The 23,621-nt window shown below is 37.9% G+C and overlaps 1 protein-coding gene across 7 annotated transcripts in view; it reads left to right on the top strand.

Moving 5' to 3' along the window:
- The window catches only part of CCDC171 (coiled-coil domain containing 171), a 332,100-nt gene that overhangs the window by 269,744 nt on the left and 38,735 nt on the right, over positions 1-23,621 (top strand). For 6 of the 7 annotated variants that reach the window (XM_043891112.1, XM_043891113.1, XM_043891115.1 and 3 more), the window contains one exon: positions 500-652. In XM_043891112.1, the coding sequence (XP_043747047.1) occupies positions 500-652 (153 nt within the window). Of the gene's footprint in view, positions 1-499; positions 653-23,621 lie in introns of those variants that run through there. The other variant, XM_043891117.1, reaches the window with a different exon arrangement.

The raw sequence follows: 23,621 nt of genomic DNA, 5'->3' as shown, positions 1-23,621 counted from the left end.
ATGCTTTTCTTACAACATAGGAGTTATAATATTTACTCTTATTCACAGGATTAGTTCAGCTCCTTTTGTTTCAAAGCACTTGCCTTTTAGGTGGATTGAAAATTATACTAAGCTTATTTTGAAATATCTTGCTTATATATCCATCTACTGTGTGTCTTAAGATTGAAATTTAGGTCAAATTACAACTTGAATTTAACTTTACAAAGAAAATAAGTGTGCCACCTTTAAAAACTGCATTCTAAATTTTAAGCACAATAGATCAAAGTACACCTTATTTAAATAAATACTCTGGAAAAAAAATCTCAATTATTTTCTCCCAAACTTTCTTAAAATAGTCACTGTTCTCAATATAAAATGTGAGGTTTAGCTTTCTTATTTTAAAGGAAGATGAAAAGTTGTTTATTTTAAAATTTTAATGATTTTGCTTTCAAATTATGGAAATTCTCCTTTGGGGACAGCTTTATTTGAATTGTATGTGACAATATTTTTATTTCTTAAGGCTATGATTAAAAGTTTCGTGGATGTGTACCAGCTTGCAAGCGCTAGAATTGCTACATTAGAAAAGGAAATGACATCTCATCGAAGTCACATTGCAACCTTGAAATCAGAACTTCACACGGCTTGTTTACGTGAAAATGAAAGTTTACAATCAGTAAGTCCTACAGTATATTTTTCGTCTTTGAATCTTGGGTCATGTTTACACTCATGTTTTTGTTGTTCATCAGATCACTCACCAATATATCTAGTTTAGAATAAGTGATCAGTCAAACAGCATAAAATTACTAAGTGTGGAGAAAATTTTGAAGGAAGGAAAGCAATTAATTTTTGCATTGTATCACGTATAAAGTATGCGTATTGTTATCAATGCTAAAACACTACATCAGGATTCCTTTGTGTTTGGTAGTGCGGCTGACAGTTGGGTTTGGCAGTATGCATAGTTAAAGCTTTCAACTGTCTGAAGATTCAGTACGTCCCATTAAAGACAGAATATTATTAATTATGTGTATAACCAAAATGGTAATTAGAACATGTGATTATTCTCTGTAGAAAACTAGACTTATCCATAATACATGCCTAGCTAAAGATGCATGTTGTGATTCATCTATATGATTAAAATTCAGTTTCAGCAGTCATTTTATGTCTTAAAATTTTAGCCCATGATAAAATTTGGGCTCATTTAAGACCAAACAAAATTTTTTCCACTTGAAATACATGTTTGGGGAGTATAAAAAAGTGAATGTATTTCTGACATAAAGGAATAAAATACAATTTCAACTTTTTCCTCAAGAGCCAGATATGTCAACAATGGGATTCAGAGGGTTATCAATAATTGGAATGTCATTTTTCCTTTTTTGGTTTGATTGGAATGGATCAAGGTGACTTGTAACGAAAAACAGTATCATTTTGCCATTCAGCTATTGACAAGTTTCAAATGATATATTCAACAGAAAAAGAGTTAACGTAAAGTAAATAGATGCATAGCTGTGGCTTAGTTATTCAGCTCCTTTGAGTAGTAGCTTAAGTGTCAGCATCCCAGTGAAGCTTTATGACCATGGTATTTGAAACTGCAAACACTAACCCTCCCTCACCCCACAGACTCATTCTCACCTCCTCTTGCTTGTCTATCTTCTACCTTCCTTGCTTTATTTTTTTTCACTATAGCACTGAGCAACACTTACACATTTTGTGTTTTATTTATTTATTGTTGTCTATTTTGCTACTTACCCTCATAGAATATAAGTTCCATAAAGTCAAGCAATTTGGGGTATTTTCTTCACAGCTGTAAAGGCACTCTAGTGCCAAGAACAGTCTGGCCCATAGTAGGTGCTCAGCAATTGATTATTGAATGAAGAGTTTCTAATACTTAATCCAATAAATGAGCAAACTAGTTATTTGAGATCTGAGATGTGAATTCAGTTGAGTTCAATTTTTAAAATTACTTTGTTAATTTCTTAATGACTGAGTAGTAAATTAGACCTCAAATAAGAGAAGTTAAAATGAAGAGGAAACTTTCATAAAGATTTGTATAAGTATTTGGAATTCATTCTAGTATTTATTTAAAACATATTTAGATTTCTTCCTGCTAGTTCTCTGATCCCATTGGTTAATATTATATTATACTCTGTCAGCTTTGTTGGGTCATACTGTTATTGATTGCTCATTCTGTTATTCATATGAAAATAATTACTTATGTTTTGAGAAAGTTTGATAAGGTGGGATTATTTCCCAATGGACTCAAAACATTTTCTTTCTTTCTTTCTTTCTTTTTTTTTTTTTTTTTTACCAATTATTAAGCTATTGATATCTTAATGAAGGTCTGATTAATATACCTCATGATCATAATAAAGCTTCCCTTCTCAACTTTCTGAGAAGATTTACAGGGTATGCTCATCATCTTGCTTATAAGAAGAGGTTCACTTAGGCAGTAATTCTCAAAATGGAATGTGTGTAGTGTGAACACTCCCCACAAGGTTCTGTTGTGTCCTAGGACACTGCTGCCTAATCCCTTGCTTCAGTGGGATATGTGCTATCCAGTCTGTTCCCTGGATAGTTGAGGATCACTGTTTTGAAAAGAATAATAAATTTGTAATAATAAAAGAATAATAAATTAATAATAAATTATTAAATTTGTAAATAATAATAATAATAAACTTGTAACTTCTATTTTTCAAGACAGGTTTACATGCATTTTCTGACTTCTTAAGAACTCTCTGAGGGAGGTTAATCTTTTAATTTCATAGATGAGAGGTGATCTAGTTTGGTAGATAAGAGCTTGGGCTTTGGAATTACATCCATTAGAAGTAGAGTCAAGTGTAAATAAGAGAAAACTTGAGTAACATGTTTAAGACAATATTTTTTTTCTCATACAGAGAGAAGTCTAGAAGTAGGTGGCTACTGTCATTAGGTTAGTGGTTCAACTTCTCTGTAATTTCTCTACCACTGCCTGATAAGATGACAGCTAGATCTAGGATTTGGAATCAAATTCAGAGAATAGGATGGCCCGGCAGTATCTGTTATATATATATAATAAATCATTGAAAGGCTCGCCATTAAAAAATTAAATATTTCTGGAGAGGAGGAGCCAAGATGGCGGAGGAGTAGGACGGGGAGACCACTTTCTCTCCTACAAATTCATCAAAAGAATAACTGAATGCAGAGCAAACCTCACAAAACAACTTCTGATCGCTAGCTGAGGTCATCAGGCGCCCAGAAAAGCAGACCATTGTCTTCGAAAGGAGGTAGGACAAAATATAAAAGATAAAAAGTGAGACAAAAGAGCTAAGGACGGAGACCCGTCCCGGGAAGGGAGTCTTAGGCGGCCTTGCTTGGGCTAGGGTCCGGGCCTGAGTGCCCTGAGGACAATCGGAGGGAGCTTCTGTGAGGTGCCAACATGAACTGTGGGAGACCAAAAGAGAGAAAATTAACCGGCCGGAACACACTGCCGGCCGTTCGCAGAACAAAGGGACGGAGAAAGTCCCAAGAAGAGGTCGCAGGCTGCGGACCCGCCCAGCCCCGCCGGAGGCAGGAGGCAGGGGGGAGGGGAAGGTCGCGGCGAGACACAGGGCGCAGGCACCCGACCGGCGCGGGCGGGGACTGGGGCTGGGGACGCAGAGGGCGGAAGGCGCGCGCACCCGACTGGCGTCAGCGGAAATTGAGACTGGGTCCGCGGAAGGGAGTGAGTGCGCCACACCTGGGGATAGCGCGCCCATCAAGCCCCTCGCTGCCTGGACCGCTCTGACGGGGAAGGCACAGAGAGCAGGCGCAGCTTTTCCTTCCGCGCTTTTGTGTAACACCCGAGGGCTGGAACCTAGCGCAGCGCGGGTCGCGCTCCATATAGAACAGCCGGGAGCCTGAGCAGCGCAGACGGAGAAAGCAGCGTCAGCCCCTCCCCGCAGCGCCAGCCCGCCCCCGCAGGGCCAGCCCCTCCCCGGCAGCGCCAGCCCGCCCCCTCAGGGCCAGCCCCTCCCCGGCAGCACCAGCCCGCCCCCGCAGGGCCAGCCCCTCCCCGCAGCATCAGCCCCGCCCCGCAGCGCCAGCCCATCCCCGCAACGTCAGCCCCTCCCAGCAGCGCAACGGAACTAGCTAACTGAATAAGAGCCCACCTCCGCCCGCCTGTGTCAGGGCGGAAATGAAGCTCTGAAGAGACCGGCAAACAGAAGCCAAATAAACAAAGGGAACCGCTTCAGAAGGGACTGGTGCAACAGATTAAAATCCCTGTAGAAAACACCGACTTCACCGGAAGGGCCCTGTAGATATCGGGAAGTGTAAGCTGGAACGAGGAGCTATCTGAAACTGAGCCGAACCCACACTGACCGCAGCAGCTCCAGAGAAACTCCTAGATATATTTTTACTTTTTTTTTTCTAAGTAAGGAAAAAAAAAAAAAATTTTTTTTTCTTTTTATATTTTTTCTTTTTTATTTTTTCTCTTTTATTTTCCTTTAAAATTCCCTATTACTCCCCCATTACTCCTTAACTTTCATTTTCATAGATTTTTACAATTTTTTTAATTAGGGGAAAAAAAAATTTTTTTTTTCTTTTTTTTTTTTTTTTCTTTTTTTTCTTTTTCTTTTTTTCTTTTTTCTTTTTTTCCTTTCCGTTTTCTCTTTTATTTTCTATTTTTCTTTTTCTCTTATTTCTTTTAAAGTCCTCTAGTACTCCTCTACTACTCTTCATTTTCATTTTCACTACACTATAACCTTACCAAAAAAAAAAAAAGAGAAGCCCTATCTTTAAACCGAAGATTATTCTCTCCCAATCTTGACTCTCTGTTTTCTACCTCAGAACACCTCTATTTCCTCCTTTCCCCTTCTCTTCCCAATCCAATTCTGTGAATCCTTGTAGGTGTCTGAGATACGGAGAACACTCTGGGAACAGACAGCTGCGTAGATCTGTCTCTCTCCTCTTGAGTCCCCCTTTTTCTCCTCCTGCTCATCTCTATCTCCCTCCTCCCTTTTCTCCTGTTCATGTAACTCTGTGAACCTCTCTGGGTGTCCCTAACAGGGGAGAATCTTTTCGCTATTAACCTAGAAGTTTTATTATCAGTGCTGTATAGTTGGAGAAGTCCTGAGACTACAGGAAGAATAAAACTGAAATCCAGAGGCAGGAAACTTAAGCCCAAAACCTGAGAACACCAGAAAACTCCTGACTACATGGAACTTTAAGCAATAAGTGGCCGTCCAAAAGCCTCCATACCTACACTGAAACCAACCACCACCCAAGAGCCAGTAAGTTTTAGAGCAAGACATACCACGCAAATTCTCCAGCAACACAGGAACATAGCCCCGAATGTCAACATACAGACTGCCCAAGGAGACACCTAACACATAGACCCATCTCAAAACTCATTACTGGGCACCCCATTGCTCTCCAAAAAGAAGAAATCAAGTTCCACGCACCAGTACACTGACGCAAGCTTCCCTAACCGGGAAACCTTGACAAGCCAATCGTCTAACCCCACCCACTGGGTAAATCCTCCACAATAAAAAGGAACCACAGACCTCCAGAATACAGAAAGTCCACTCCAGACACAGCAATCTAAACAAGATGAAAAGGCAAAGAAATACCCAACAGGTAAAGGAACATGAAAAATGCCCACCAAGTCAAACAAAAGAGGAGGAGATAGGGAATCTACCTGAAAAAGAATTTAGAATAATGATAATAAAAATGATCCAAAATCTTGAAAACAAAATGGAGTTACAGATAAATAGCCTGGAGACAAAGATTGAAAAAATACAAGAATTGTTTAATAAAGACCTAGAAGAAATAAAAAAGAGTCAATTAAAAATGAACAATGCAATGAATGAGATCAAAAACACTTTGGAGGGAACCAAGAGTAGAATAACGGAGGCAGAAGATAGGATAAGTGAGGTAGAAGATAAAATGGTGGAAATAAATGAAGCAGAGAGGAAAAAAGAAAAAAGGATCAAAAGAAATGAGGACAACCTCAGGGACCTCTGGGACACTGTGAAACGCCCCAACATTCGAATCATAGGAGTTCCAGAAGAAGAAGACAAAAAGAAAGGCCATGAGAAAATACTCGAGGAGATAATAGCTAAAAACTTCCCTAAAATGGGGAAGGAAATAGCCACTCAAGTCCAAGAAACCCAGAGAGTCCCAAACAGGATAAACCCAAGGCGAAACACACCAAGACACATATTAATCAAACTAACAAAGATCAAACACAAAGAACAAATATTAAAAGCAGCAAGGGAAAAACAACAAATAACACACAAAGGGATTCCCATAAGGATAACAGCTGACCTATCAATAGAAACCCTCCAGGCCAGAAGGGAATGGCAGGACGTCCTGAAAGTAATGAAAGAGAATAACCTACAACCTAGATTACTGTATCCAGCAAGGATCTCATTCAGATATGAAGGAGAACTCAAAAGCTTTACAGATAAGCAAAAGCTGAGAGAATTCAGCACCACCAAACCAGCTCTTCAACAAATGCTAAAGGATCTTCTCTAGACAGGAAATGCAGAAAGGTTGTATAAACGTGAACCCAAAACAACAAAGTAAATGGCAATGGGACCACACCTATCAATAATTACCTTAAATGTAAATGGGTTGAATGCCCCAACCAAAAGACAAAGATTGGCTGAATGGATACAAAAACAAGACCCCCATATATGCTGTCTACAAGAGACCCACCTCAAAACAAGAGACACATACAGACTAAAAGTGAAGGGCTGGAAAAAAATATTTCATGCAAATGGAGACCAAAAGAAAGCAGGAGTCGCAATACTCATATCAGATAAAATAGACTTTCAAATAAAAGCTGTGAAAAGAGACAAAGAAGGACACTACATAATGATCAAAGGATCAATCCAAGAAGAAGATATAACAATTATAAATATATATGCACCCAACATAGGAGCACCGCAATATGTACGGCAAACACTAACGAGTATGAAAGAGGAAATTAATAGTAACACAATAATAGTGGGAGACTTTAATACCCCACTCACAACTATGGATAGATCAACTAAACAGAAAATTAACAAGGAAACACAAACTTTAAATGACACAATGGACCAGCTAGACCTAATTGATATCTATAGGGCATTTCACCCCAAAACAAGCAACTTCACCTTTTTCTCAAGTGCACACGGAACCTTCTCCAGAATAGATCACATCCTGGGCCATAAATCTAGTATTGGAAAATTCAAAAAAATTGAAATCATTCCAGTCATCTTTTCTGACCACAGTGCAGTAAGATTAGATCTCAATTACAGGAAAAAAATTGTTAAAAATTCAAACACCTGGAGGCTAAATAACACGCTTCTGAATAACCAACAAATCATAGAAGAAATCAAAAAAGAAATCAAAATATGTATAGAAATGAATGAAAATGAAAACACAACAACCCAAAACCTATGGGACACTGTAAAAGCAGTGCTAAGGGGAAGGTTCATAGCATTACAGGCTTACATCAAGAAACAAGAAAAAAGCCAAATAAATAACCTAACTCTACACCTAAAGCAATTAGAGAAGGAAGAAATGAAGAACCCCAGAGTTAGCAGAAGGAAAGGAATTTTAAAAATTAAGGCAGAAATAAATGCAATAGAAACTAAAGAGACCATAGCAAAAATCAACAAAGCTAAAAGCTGGTTTTTTGAAAAAATAAACAAAATTGACAAACCATTAGCAAGACTCATTAAGAAACAAAGAGAGAAGAACCAAATTAACAAAATTAGAAATGAAAATGGAGAGATCACAACAGACAACACTGAAATACAAAGGATCATAAGAGACTACTACCAGCAGCTATATGCCAATAAAATGGACAACTTGGATGAAATGGACAAATTCTTAGAAAAGTATAACTTTCCAAAACTGAACCAGGAAGAAATAGAAGATCTTAACAGACCCATCACAGGCAAGGAAATCGAAACTGTAATCAAAAATCTTCCAGCAAACAAAAGCCCAGGACCAGATGGCTTCACAGCTGAATTCTACCAAAAATTTAGAGAAGAGCTAACACCTACCTTACTCAAACTCTTCCAGAAAATTGCAGAAGAAGGTAAACTTCCAAACTCATTCTATGAGGCCACCATCACCCTAATTCCAAAACCTGACAAAGATGCCACAAAAAAAGAAAACTACAGGCCAATATCACTGATGAACATAGATGCAAAAATCCTTAACAAAATTCTAGCAAACAGAATCCAACAACATATTAAAAAAATCATACACCACGACCAAGTGGGCTTTATCCCAGGAATGCAAGGATTCTTCAATATCCGCAAATCAATCAATGTAATACACCACATTAACAAATTGAAAGATAAAAACCATATGATTATCTCAATAGATGCAGAGAAAGCCTTTGACAAAATTCAACACTCATTTATGATTAAAACTCTCCAAAAAGCAGGAATAGAAGGAACATACCTCAACATAATAAAAGCTATATATGACAAACCCACAGCAAGCATCACCCTCAATGGTGAAAAATTGAAAGCATTTCCCCTGAAATCAGGAACAAGACAAGGGTGCCCACTCTCACCACTACTGTTCAACATAGTGTTGGAAGTTTTGGCCACAGCAATCAGAGCAGAAAAAGAAGTAAAAGGAATCCACATAGGAAAAGAAGAAGTGAAACTTTCACTGTTTGCAGATGACATGATCCTCTATATAGAAAACCCTAAAGACTCTACCAGAAAATTACTAGAACTAATCAATGAATATAGTAAAGTTGCAGGATATAAAATCAACACACAGAAATCCCTTGCATTCCTATATACTAACAATGAAAAAACAGAAAGAGAAATTAAGGAAACAATACCATTCACCATTGCAACAAAAAGAATAAAATACTTAGGAGTATATCTACCTAAAGAAACAAAAGACCTATACATAGAAAACTATAAAACACTGATGAAAGAAATCAAAGAGGACACAAACAGATGGAGAAACATACCGTGTTCATGGATTGGAAGAACCAATATTGTCAAAATGGCTATTCTACCCAAAGCAATCTATAGATTCAATGCAATCCCTATCAAGCTACCAACGGTATTTTTCACAGAACTAGACCAAAGAATTTCACAATTTGTATGGAAATACAAAAAACCTCAAATAGCCAAAGTAATCTTGAAAAAGAAGAATGGAACTGGAGGAATCAACCTGCCTGACTTCAGACTCTACTACAAAGCCACAGTCATCAAGACAGTGTGGTACTGGCACAAAGACAGAAATATAGACCAATGGAACAGAATAGAAAGCCCAGAGATAAATCCACGAACCTATGGACACCTTATCTTTGACAAAGGAGGCAAGGATATACAATGGAAAAAAGACAACCTCTTTAACAAGTGGTGCTGGGAAAACTGGTCAACCACTTGTAAAAGACTGAAACTAGAACACTTTCTAACACCATACACAAAAATAAACTCAAAAAGGATTAAAGATCTAAATGTAAGACCAGAAACTATAAAACTCCTAGAGGAGAACATAGGCAAAACACTCTCCGACATAAATCACAGCAAGATCCTCTATGACCCACCTCCCAGAATATTGGAAATAAAAGCAAAACCAAACAAATGGGACCTAATGAAACTTAAAAGCTTTTGCACTACAAAAGAAACTATAAGTAAGGTGAAAAGACAGCCGTCAGATTGGGAGAAAATAATAGCAAATGAAGCAACAGACAAAGGATTAATCTCAAAAATATACAAGCAACTCCTGCAGCTCAATTCCAGAAAAATAAATGACCCAATCAAAAAGTGGGCCAAAGAACTAAACAGACATTTCTCCAAAGAAGACATACAGATGGCTAACAAACACATGAAATGGTGCTCAACATCACTCATTATTAGAGAAATGCAAATCAAAACCACAATGAGGTACCATTACACGCCAGTCAGGATGGCTGCTATCCAAAAGTCTACAAGCAATAAATGCTGGAGAGGGTGTGGAGAAAAGGGGACCCTCTTACACTGTTGGTGGGAATGCAAACTAGTACAGCCACTATGGAAAACAGTGTGGAGATTCCTTAAAAAACTGGAAATAGAACTGCCATATGACCCAGCAATCCCACTTCTGGGCATACACACTGAGGAAACCAGATCTGAAAGAGACACATGCACCCCAATGTTCATCGCAGCACTGTTTATAATAGCCAGGACATGGAAGCAACCTAGATGCCCATCAGCAGATGAATGGATAAGGAAGCTGTGGTACATATACACCATGGAATATTACTCAGCCGTCAAAAAGAATTCATTTGAACCAGTCCTAATGAGATGGATGAAACTGGAGCCCCTTATACAGAGTGAAGTAAGCCAGAAAGATAAAGAACATTACAGCATACTAACACATATATATGGAATTTAGAAAGATGGTAACGATAACCCTATATGCAAAACGGAAAAAGAGACACAGAAATACAGAACAGACTTTTGAACTCTGTGGGAGAAGGTGAGGGTGGGATGTTTCAAAAGAACAGCATGTATACTATCTACGGTGAAACAGATCACCAGCCCAGGTGGGATGCATGAGACAAGTGCTCCGGCCTGGTGCACTGGGAAGACCCAGAGGAATCGGGTGGAGAGGGAGATGGGAGGGGGGATCGGGATGGGGAATAAGTGTAAATCTATGGCTGATTCATATCAATGTATGACAAAACCCACTGAAATGTTGTGAAGTAATTAGCCTCCAGCTAATAAAAAAATTAAAAAATTAAATATTTCTATCATATTTATTAACTATTAATATTTTAAAACTTTAGTAGATTATAGATATTAAATATATATTTAAATGTTTATATATTTAAAAAGGAAAAACCTTCCAAGGAAATTCCAAATGTATTTTCACTTATAGTCCATCAGCTGGAAATGGGTTGTGTGACCACCCTAAGCTCTAATGAGTCAAGGGACAAGGGAATAAGGAATGAATAGATATTGGGTTAGCCAATTGATCATATATCTGATTTGCCATACAAATCAGATACATCTAGATTCTAGTTCAACCTCTGTTAGTTGCTAATTGGGGGGCTTGGGTCTCAGGTCTCATCTGTACAATGAGGATAATGATACTATTCCCTACTAGAGATGTTGGGAGGTCTGTAGAAAAGTGTTCAAGTACTTCATACTTTCCCTTGAACTTAGTAATCCAAAAAAGTTATCTATTAACTTATTACCATTATCTTCATAGAAGGTAATTGAGATTGCACCACAGGAAAAGATTGTTTACTAATATAATGTCTTCAGCTTCAAACCATGTCATTTTGTTCTGCTTCCGACTGTAACCTTGAAGATGTAACTCCTGCTCTGTGATCACCATCAGTATTTTCCTGTAGCTGAGCTCTCTGCCCTTTCTGTAGCTTTGTCTTCCCTTCTTTTCACTGACACATTCTTGAAAACCAGTCTATACTTTCTTTGTCTATATACTCATTCTACTGATACTATTTTCTTATAGGGCACCAAAATTTTGTGCTTGCTCTGCTTATCCACGTGTTCCTTATCTCCTTTCATCTTTCTTGGACATATGAAGCTTCAACTACTTTTTTCTTTAAATACGCACCTCCTTTGTTTCCCTTGTTATCATTTTTTCTTCATTGGCTCTCTGGCCTCTACTTGAGCTCTGCCTTCTTTGTATTATTGTTGTTAATTCTTTTCCACCCATTAGTTTAATATGTATTCAGCATCTGTTCTGTGTCAAGCTTGATTTTGGTCCTGGGGGTGCCATGTGAACTGAAAGAAACAATCTTTACTCTCACGAACTTAAAATCTTTAACAGTGAAGGTAAATATTTTTCATGTAATCACACTCATCAATATGTGATTACTAACCAAGATAAGTTCATTGAAAGAAAAGAACTTAACTGTATAAGAGTTTCTTTATAAACAAATGAGCCTACCCTAGACCAAGGTATCAGTTAAGCGTTTTCTGGGTCAGTGATGCTTAAGCTAACATCAGAAGACTGTGTATGAGGTATCCAGGAATGGTGGAGTGTTGTGTTCCATATCAGGAAGACAGGAGAACAGACATCTATGAAGACTCTATGGTGTGAGGAAGAAATTGTAAATCAACTGGAATAAAGATAGCAAAGACAAGAGTAGTCTGAGGTAAGAATGGTCTGGAGGAAAGGGCAGAGGTCAGACTCTGTTATCTTTAAGAGCAAAGTGAGAGTCATTAAAAAAAACTTTATAGACAGAACGACATGTTCAGGTTTGCATTTTTTAAAAAGATCACTTTGGCTGTTGTATGAAGAAACAATTGAATGTGAAAAACAAGAGATAAGGATGTGTCAAACAATTCCTAGTGTTTTGTTTTGTTTTGTTTTTTTGCTTTTGAAGTGGATCAATGATTTCATTTACTGAAAGAAACAGTGGAATGGGGTGACGGTGGATATTGTGAGTTTAATTTTGAATATGTTAAGTTTGAGATGCCATTGAGACAGCCAGCTAAAAATGTCAAAAAGGCTACTTGATACGGAATTCAAGCAACGTGCCAAGCTGTAGATAAAAAATTCAAGTCACTGTTATATAGCTAGGACTTGAAGCTCTTAGCAACACTGAGACTACATAAGAATGGTTTATAGAGTAAGAAGAGAAAAGGCCAAAGAATGAAGCTTGAAAAACTCCAACACATAATGCCTGAGTAGAAGAGGATAAAGATGCAAAGGAAGTTGTGAAGGAACAGGCAAAGAGGGAAGAGGAAAACCAAGAAAATATGATGCCATGAGAAGAGAGAATTTCAAGAAGGGTGACGTTCACTAGAGTCACATGTTGTTGAAAATCAAGTAAAATGAAGGCTGAAAATGACCTTTGGTGTTAATGTATGCATGGGCCTTGGTAACCTTAACAGAGGCTCTTTTGGCAAGAGATGGAGAAATTAGTGAAAGTTGACCAAAGGAAAGTGAATTTAGACATCTACTGCAGAGATTTAGCAGTTAAGCATGAAAAATAGGAGTGCAGTGTTCTCAGGATTTAGGAAGTTCTGTTGTAAGATGAGAGTGAACTAAATATATCTCAACATCTTCTTAAAATAGGCCTCCAACAGTCTGGTTTTGACTCTGTTCACTATACTGTCCATCTTTATAATTTCAGTTATCACCTTTTCCAACTCTAGCTTTTTTTTTGACTGATGTTTGCGTGATATATCTTTTTCCATTCTTTTAACCTATATTTTATATTTATAGTGAGTCTCTTATAGAAAAATATTGTTGGTTTTGTTGTATTTATCCATTTGATAATTTCTGGCTTTTAATTGAGTGACTGGACCATTTACATTTAATATAATTATTGATGTTTCTGGATTTTTATCTACCATTTTTGTTGTCTTATGGGGATGAAGGTGAAAGCATGATTTCTGCCTTTGTGGATATCTCTTCTAGCAGGGGAAATGGTCACATAAGCAAATACTAACAATAGGCATCTATAAAGTCTGTGGGAACATAGATGAGGAAGGAGTTCATTCTGCCTAACATTGTTAGAAGAAGGTTCTGAGAAGATGAAATGTTTGCAGGAGTCTTTGAAGAATGCTAGGATTTGACACCTTGTTAAGGGAGAAGAGCCATTGAAAATCTCTGCTTTATTTTGTTTTGAAGAATAGGCCTAATGGATATTAGATATATTTAATGAATTACATTACATTATGAGTTTTGTGTGTTAGTAGAAAATGTATTGTTCCTTTAGTTCCATTCCTTCTGTCAATTAAAGTTATCCAACTCACTCCAAATGCTATGACAAACCTAGATAGCATATTAAAAAGCAGAGATATCACTTTGCCGACAAAGGTCCATCTAGTCAAAGCTGTGGTTTTTCCAGTAGTCATGTACAGATGTGAGAGTTGGACCATAAAGAAGGCTGAGCACAGAAGAATTGATGCTTTTGAATTGTGGTGTTGGAGAAAACTCTTGAGAGTCCCTTGGACTACAAGGAGATCAAACCAATCAATCCTAAAGGAAATCAACACTGAATATTGATTGGAAGGACTGATGCTGAAGCTCCAGTACATTGGCCACCTGATGTGAAGAGCCGACGCATTGGAAAAGATGCTGATGCTGAGAAAGATTGAGGGCAGAAGGAGAAGGGGGTGACAGAGGATGAGATGGTTGGATGGCATCATCAACTCAACGGACTTGAGTTTGAGCAAACTCCAGGAGAGAGTGAAGGACAGGGAAGCCTGGTGTGCTGCGGTTCATGGAGTCACAAAGAGTCAGACATGACTTAGCGACTGAACAATAATAACTCACCCAGTCTATACCCACCGGAGCCCAAGACTGCCTGCAGAGGTCGCTTCAGATCCTACCCTCACGTGTTTTCAATCCATTCTTGTACCATCCAGTCCCTGCTTCTTACTTTATGACCTAAGTTGATTCTGCCTTTGACTGTTCTGCTCTTCATGTTCTTATTTGGTCTCTGTATTTCTTACTTTGAGCCATTCTCAGAACTCTATTAATGGATCCTCAGGTGAACTAGCTCTCTGCTCTACTATTGGCTCTGTTTACCATCACCTCCTCCCCATCATATATGGCATTAGAGTCAGGCAGACCTTGAGGGTCCTTTCTGGCACCATTATTTATTACCCACACAACACTTTAAGCATCAGTTTCAGTATTTGTAGCATGTAGGTGAAATTGCCTGCATTGTAGAATTGTCATGAGGATTAAACGAAGACACAGTGTCTGGCATATTGGTAGATGCTCAGTAAATATTGGTTGGCTTCCCTGTACGTACAAATTTTTCCGATAATTACATATATTTATGCAGCTAAGCTATACTTGTAGCTTTAAGAAACATATGTAAGCAAAAGGAAATCTCTCTATGAGTAAGCAAAAGAACTAAAACAACACTTAGTGCTTTTCGCACATACTAAATACAGTATTGATGTTAGGTGGTGGTGTTATCACTTAATGAACCGAGGACAGTCACTATATGCTCCTTCCTAAATTTTCCACCATTCAGTAGATAAGAATAAAAAGTAAATATTCATCATTACTTAAGAAAAAGCTTAATATATCATGGTAGAATGTATACGTAGAAAGAGATGGATGGTATTGCAGATATGAATAGTTTAAAAGCTTTATCCTTCTTTAGGTGACATTTTCCTTTTTGTTCAGCAGCATGTTTGTGATGCTGGAGTTCATCTAAGTGGTCTCATCAATTGTACACTTGCCAGAACTTTAACATTTTCAGCATGTTGGTCTTTGACCCATTAACTTAGGGTTGTTCTAGAGCTTTTATCTTCACTAATAGTAACCAGAAAGCTCTTTGAGTAAAGAGCTTTTGAATTCCATACAACCCAGTAGAGAAGAGTACAGCAGTCAGAACCAATTACTTGTGGGTGTTTGGAGACTGGCACACCCACAAGTGTGCAGAAACACATGATATTTCAGTCTGTGAAACATAAGACGCCAAACCCAAATACTTTACTGTGAGTTATGATGCTTCAAGCTACAATATTGATTTGCCTCATTTCCCTTGTATGCTTAAGCAGTATGTTTTTAATTCTGCAGTACTTTATTTGTGAGAAAATAATAAGTTACAAATCAGAGGAGCATTCCATTTAATATATTACAGGGGAGAGATCATCGCATCATTTCTCAGATCATGTCAGATTTGATAGTTGTCAAGTGGTGTTATGTTGTTAGTAAAGCAGAAAGGCTTAGATGTTTTGGTTAAGATTTAAAAAGATCTTTATCTTCTTGAATAAAATTTTGTCACATTTATTCTTACTACATTTTCTTGAGAGAGGAAGTATTGTTTGTTAGTTTTGTATAGATGAAGAAGTTGACAGAGTTTAAGTAACCTAATCTAGGTAAGTTGTTTTCATCAACTTTCAGATACTTTCAGTTAATTCCTGATGTTTATCATTGAGGTTTTAAATCCTTCAAGAAAACTAACTTTAAAAAATGAGCCATAAACCAAGTCTTAATTTGTTGAGACAGGCTGTACAGTGCAGTTCAGTGGTATAAAGTACAGACTCTTGAGTTTTACTCCCAGGTTTTTATTTAGGGCCCAATCAGGTTAGAGCAAGGCCTCTGATTTCTTGTCTGTTGCTTTCCAGTGAGATTGCAATGTGGATTAAAACAAATCTTTGCTCTGAAGGCCTTCCAAGGGTAGTAGAGACTAGAAGTACTGTACAGCTCTTATATAGATTGCAGTGCGGGAGACCTGGGTTTGATCCATGGGTTAGGAAGATCCCCTGGAGAAGGAAAAGGCTACCCACTCCAGTATTCTGGCCTGGAGAATCCCATGAACTGTATAGACCATGGGGTCGCAAAGAGTTGGACACAACTGAGCGACTTTCACTTTCATATAGATAATTAACTTAGTTGAGATAAGGAAGGCTAAGGAGGCTGTGGATCCAACCAGTCCATCCTAAAGGAAATCAGTCCTGCATATTCATTGGAAGGACTGATGCTGAAACTGAAACTCCAGTTCTTTGGCCACCTGATGCGAAGAACTGATTCATTTGAGAAGACCCTGATGCTGGGTAAGATTGAAGGAGGGAGGAGAAGGGGATGACAGAGGATGAGATGGTTGGATGGCATCACCGACTCAATGGACATGAGTTTGAGTAAACTCTGGGGGTTGGTGATGGACAGGGAGGCCGGGTGTGCTGCAGTCCAAGGGGTCGCAAAAAGTCGGACACGACTGAGCGACTGAACTGACTGACTGACTGACTGACTGAAGGAGAAATTGACAAGGGAAAGCACAGAATGCTGAAGGGCTGGGAAGATGTCTGTCTGACTAGAGCAGGATGAATTAGGTGGAGAATGGGAGAGAGGGTGGAGACTTGCAGAGGAGCGCTGTGGTGCTCTCAGCTTTCTGAGAAGTCCCCTGAATCATGTCTCCATTAACTGCACCGGAGACATCTACCCCCTTTGATTTATGTCTTTTCTCTTCCAAACTGCAAATTTAATTTTTTTCTACTCTCAAAATTCACTGCAATTTTATGTCATAACAGCACTTGTTTTACCCTTTTGCTAAATATTGCTTACTTAGATGCTCATTAAATTCATCCACATTTTTATCATGAACTCCAGCTTTGGCCTTCACATACTAACAGAGTTTAAAAAAGTAAATAAAAACATCCAAAGATGGGACAGCCCGATCAACCTGGAGACATTTTCCTTCATCCTTGACATAAATTTCCAAACTTCTAAAGTTTTTCATAGCCGAGAAACTCAAAGTTTTTTGGTATATGAAACAGCAGCCTAGTAGTAATAAAAATCTATATTCCACTGGCCTCGCACTTCTTCTTTAGTCTTTTAATTTTTGTATGATGTAGTTCAAGTTTTGTATGATTTACTTTAAGAGGAGCTACTTTTATGATGAATAATATTTGTGTAGTGACCGTAGGGGCAAGATAATATAAATTTTATATTTTTATATATAATTTATTTAAGTATATGCATGTATAATTTATGTAATATATATACATGTATAGTATTTTATTATAAACATTTACTGTTAGATATATGTAAGTATAAATATAAAATATGTTTAGATGCAATAAATATATAATTCCATTCTTCAGGAATGAAATATGAGGGTGGAGCAAGGAGTAGCAAGATTGAGACTTTCCAGCTCTGATCGTTGCAGTCAGTTAGTAATGAGGTTGCAGAGAACAGAGATGACAGTTTGGCAATCAAATGCTCTAAGTATTCCTATCAGTTGTACAGAGTGGTAGCAACTAAATATGCTCTGAGTGTTTCTTGTACCATTTTATCTTTCTTACTAAATTGAATTCTTTGAGGGCTAATTTGAATTCTCTGAGTTACCTGCTAGATTTTCAGAAATCTGCACTCTGATTTTCTGCAAAAACCTCAAACTCACTGAGTTCTCAAACTGAGCACGCTATCTAACTCTACCACTCCCATTTTCTCAAACTCTTCTTTCCTTTAGTTCCTTGTGTCTGACTTAGCTGTTCACCTCGCAGCCCAGGGTAACACCCTCATCATTTTTTCTACTTTCCTGTCTCCACCAGTATTTAATTAGTTGCTGAGTCTTATTATTTCTACCGCCACAGACCTCTTAGATCCAGTTTTTCCTTTCTATCCTTGTATTCACATTGTTTTCCCTGGTTTATTGCGGTGGTCGTCCAATGCATTTCCCCGTATGTAGATTGTCCCCTTCCATCTTGTCTGCCACATCAATGCCAGTTATCTTTCCAACATGCAGATAAGGTCAAACCACAGCTTGACCCAAAACGTATTTTGGCTCTATACTTTCTTCTTGAAAGCAAAAATTCTTGATCACTGGCATTCAGGCATATCCCGACTCCCATCTGGTTTTTTAGTTTACCTCAGTTGGCAGAAGTGAACATTCCTTTTGTTAGGCTCATTCATCACTGAATTTACCTGTCTGAGAACTGTATAGTAATCTAAATTATATGATCAGTTAGTTGTTTCTGGATTGCCATATCGTGAGTCTACCAGGTGATATTTTTTATAATTCATTATAATGGCCTCACCTCAATAAATGCTGCTTTATTAGAATTGAAATTAACTGGAAGAACACTCCATCGATGCTGCTTTTCAGTACACACTTTTTATGGCATTTGTCTTTTGCACAAACCATAGTTCTGTCTCAGATTTTTTCCCAGAACATTTTTTCTTAATTCCCATCAAACTATATTTCATGTGTTTCTCTAGCAAACACTTAATGAAAATGAATAGAATCATTTATAGATTATTATACCAACATAAAATTTAAAGTAAATACTTTCAGGTAATACAAATTGAATATTTCTTCTCCTCTTTATTACTATTCCTAAAAACCCAAAAAACCCAAAGGAAAATGATTTCTGACAAAGAAAAACGTTCTTTTTCAGCATACCACTAAATAATTTTAAACTTTGTCAGATTTTGGGGGCCCCTAACTGTTTATCTTTACTCACCTAGACATAAAATGACCAGTGTAATGCCTTTTACTTGCTCAGTGGGTACTCAGTAAATGTTTGATAATAACAGTGATATACCAAATTAAAACTGACTGTTCCTGTGCCTAGCAAAAAGTAAGAGTGTGTATAATTTATTTCAGAAATAGAAATCTAATTTACATAAATCATTAAAAAGCGTATTTTCAGAAATGTATTTCCTTGAAATCTTACTTCACACCATATATAAAAATTAACTCAAAATGGATCAAAGATCTAAATATAAGAGCTAAAATTCAGTAAAAACTTTGTTGTAAATCTTCATGGATTTATAAATCTTCTTGGATTTGATGATGAAGTCTTAGATTTGACACTAAAAGCATAAATAACAAAATAAAAAATAGAGCTCATCAAAATGAAAACTTTTGTGCATTAAAAACACCCCCCAGAATGGGAGAAAATATATATAATTTGTATATCTGATTAGAGTCTAATATGTAAAGAACTCATAAAATTCAATAACAATAAGAGAAATACCTAATTTTTAAAATGGGCAAAGGACTTGAATAGATGCTTCTCCAAAGAAGATGTGCAGATGACTAACAAACACCTGTAAAGAGGCTCAACATCAGTCAATGAGTGCATGCATGCTAAGTGATTTCAGTCATGTCTGACTCTGTGACTCTATGGACTGTAGCCTGCCAGGCTTCTCTGTCCGTGGGATTCCCCAGGCAAGAATACTGGAGTGTATTGCTGTGCCCTCCTCCAGGGGATCTTCCCAACTCAAGGATCGTACCTTCATCTCTTACGTCTAACCTGCATTGGCAGGTGGGTTACTTGCCACTAGTGCCACCTGGGAAGCCCCTGTTGGTCAACAGGAAAATGTGAATCAAAACCACATTGAAATACCACTTTACACTTACTAGGAATGCGATGAGAAAAAAAAGCAAAATAGCAAATGTTCATAGCTGCACTATACAGAATAGCCAAGAGATGGAAAGAGTCCAAATGTCCATAAGTTGATGATAAACAAATGTGTTATATCCAGACAATAGAATATTATTCAACCATAAAAAGAAAAGAAGTACTGCTACATGTTACAACATGATGTACTTTAGAAACATTTTGCTAAATTAAAGAAGCCAGATACAAAAGGCCCCATATTGTATGATTCCACTTATATAGAATGTCCAGAATTAGGCATATTCTGTCTCCATAGAGATAGAAAACAGATAAGTGATTGACGAGGGCAGGGGAGTAGGAAATGGAGAATGACTGTTCAATGGGTGAGGATGTATTTTGGGTTGATGGAAAAGTTATAGAGCTAAAATGGTACTGATGGTTGCACAATATTGTGAATGTATTGGGTTGGTACAAAAGTAATTGAGGTTTCAGACCATGAGTTTTAAAACATTGTAACTAGGCTCAAATAAATCTTTATTAATCAAAATAGGGACCATTATATAGTCAACACATTTTTACCAATGAGAAATAAGTTTGTTTATTCCTGTAGTGTAAAAATCCATGCTTCAGAATTTGATGAACTCCTGGAATGCATTTTCTGCCTCCTGATGGTTGTAGAAGTGTTTTCCCTGAAAAAAGTTGTAAAAATGCTTGAAGAAGTGGTAGTCAGTTGGCAAGAGGTCAGGTGAATGTGGCGGATGAGGCAGAACTTGGTAGTCCAGTTTGTTCAGCTTTTGAAGCACTGGTTGTGTGATGTGAAATCTGGCATTGTCATGAAGAATTGGACCTTTCTATTGACCCTCTTCTTAATATCTTCTGCTTCTGTTAGGTCCATACCATTTCTGTCCTTTATTGAGCCCATTTTTTGCATGAAATATTCCCTTGGTATCTCTAATTTTCTCGAAGCGATCCCTAGTCTTTCCTATTATGTTGTTTACCTCTATTTCTTTGCATTGATCGCTGAGGAAGGCTTTCTTATCTCTCCTGGCTATTCTTTGGTACTCTGCATTCAAATGGGAATATCTTTCCTTTTCTCCTTTGCTTTTTGCTTCTCTTCATTTCACAGCTATTTGTAAGGCCTCCTCAGACAACCAGTTTGCCTTTTTGCATTTCTTTTCCATGGGAATGGTCTTGATCCCTATCTCCTGTACAATGTCGTGAACCAAACTCAGCAGTGGCCACAGGACTGGAAAAGGTCAGTTTTCATTCCAATCCCTAAGAAAGGCAATCCCAAAGAATGCTCAAACTACCGCACAATTGCACTCATCTCATATGCTAGTAAAGTAATGCTCAAAATTCTCTAAGCCAGGCTTCAGCAATACATGAACCGAGAACTTCCAGATGTTCAGGCTGGTTTTAGAAAAGGCAGAGAAACCAGAGATCAAATTGCCAATATTCGCTGCATCATCGAAAAAGCAAGAGAGTTCCAGAAAACATCTATTTCTGCTTTATTGACTATGCCAAAGTCTTTGACTGTGTGGATCACAATAAACTGTGGCATTCTGAAGGAGATGGGAATACCAGACCACCTGACCTGCCTCTTGAGAAACCTGTATGCAGATCAGGAAGCAATGGTTAGAACTGGACATGGAACAACAGACTGGTTCCAAATAGGGAAAGGAGTACGTCAAGGCTGTATATTGTCACCCTGCTTATTTAACTTATATGCAGAGTACATCATGAGAAACGCTGGGCTGGAAGAAACACAAGCTGGAATCAAGATTGCCAGGAGAAATATCAGTCACCTCAGATATGCAGATGATACCACCCTTATGGCAGAAAGTGAAGAAGAACTAAAGAGCCTCTTGATGAAAGTGAAAGAGGAGAATGAAAAAGCTGGCTTAAAACATTCAAAAAACGAAGATCATGGAATCCAGTCCCATCACATCATGGCAAATACATGGGGAAACAATGGAAACAGTGACAAACTTTGTTTTCTTGGGCTCCAGACTCACTGCAGATGGTGACTGCAGCCATGAAATGAAAAGATGCTTGCTCCTTGGAAGAAAAGCTTTGACCAACCTAGACAGCATATAAAAAAGCAGAGACATTACTTTGCCAACAAAGGTCCATCTAGTCAAAACTATGATTTTCCAGTAGTCAGTCATGTATGGATGTGAGAGTTGGACTATAAAGAAAGCTGAGTGCAGAACAATTGATGCTTTTGAACTGTGGTGTTGAAGAAGACTCTTGAGAGTCCCTTGGACTGCAAGGAGATCCAACCTATTAATCCTAAAGGAAATCAATCCTGAATATTCGTTGGAAGGACTGATGCTGAAGCTGAAACTCCAATACTTTGGCCACTTAATGTGAAGAACTGACTCATTGGAAAAGACCCTGATGCTGGGAGAGATTGAAGGCTGGAGGAGAAGGGGACGACAGTGGATGAGATGGTTGGAGGGCATCACCGACTCGATGGACATGAGTTTGAGCAAGCTCCGGAAGTTGGTGATGGACAGGGAAGCCTGGTGTGCTACAGTCCATGGGGTCTCAAAGAGTCGGAGACTACTGAGAGACTGAACTGAACTTGAAGCTTCTTCTCAGTTCAACCACTGAGCTGGTCATCGCCGGTTGTCGTATAAAATCCACTTTTCATGGCACATCAGAAATGAACCGAGAAATGGTTCGTTGTTGTGTAGAATAAGAGAAGATGACACTTCAAAATGACAATTTTTAAAATTTTCTGTCGGTTCATGAGGCATCGACTTACTGAGCTTTTTCACCTTTCCAATTTGCTTCAAATGCTGAAAGACCGTAGAATGGTCAACATTGAGTTTTTTGGCAACTTCTCATATTGTTACAAGAGTATCAGCTTTGATGATTCTCTCAGTCGGTCATTGTCAACTTCCCATGGCCGGCCACTGTGCTCCTCATCTTCAAGACTCTTGCCTCCTCTGCCAGACTTCCCGAACCACCACTGCACTCTATGTCCTTTGAGAGTTCCTGGGTCACATGCGTTGTTGATGTCGTGAGTTGTCTCTGCTGCTTTATGACCCATTTTGAACTCAAATTAAAAAATCATTCAAATTTGCTTTTTGTCTAACATCATTTCTGTAGCCTAAAGTAAATATAAAATAAACAGCAAGTGATAAGTCTTTAGCAAAAAAAAAGAAAAAGAAATAAAGCTAGAAGTGCACATTAAAATGATGTGTAACATAACCACATTTTTAAAAAAGAATGGATTCCAAAATCAAATGGCAAAATTCAACAGTGCAAAATGGCAATTACTTTTGCACCAACCTGGTACTTGGTCGCACTGTACTGTATACTTTGAAGTTGTTAAAATGGTAAATTTTATGTGGAGTGTGTTTTGCCACATGACAAAATATTTCTTTTAGTTCTTGGGAGGTATGGAATAGGCAGCTAGATTGTTACTTACACAGAATGGCAATGTACTGTACTGATAAGTAGCTCGACAGAGAGTCAGAGGAAACTTGGATTTTAGAACAACCCCTGTTATCAACTCAACACAGAGCTTTGGGAAATAAATCACACACAACTCCTTGGTCTTGGTTTTTCCTGGCTGTAAAATGAAGGGTTTGAGCTAGATGAAATCTACATTCCCTCTCAGCTCAGAAATTCTTTCACTGAAGCTACAAACACTTTTTTGCCCTTAGATTCTCACCCTGTTTTGTTTTGTTCTTGCTTTAATTTACAACAGTAAAGTGAGTGCGTGTTCCTAAACTTGTAATCATTATATTTTGAACTTGGTTATATTCAATACCAATAACCCATTTACAAATGAATACCAGTTACATAAATCTCACAACATGTAACTAGGTAGCCAAAAAAATCCCTCAAGTAATCTGAAAACTTATTAGT

The sequence above is a fragment of the Cervus elaphus genome, chromosome 29, assembly GCF_910594005.1.
Source record: "Cervus elaphus chromosome 29, mCerEla1.1, whole genome shotgun sequence".
Lineage (NCBI taxonomy): Eukaryota > Metazoa > Chordata > Mammalia > Artiodactyla > Cervidae > Cervus > Cervus elaphus.
This window is presented reverse-complemented; position numbering and strand designations above follow the sequence as displayed.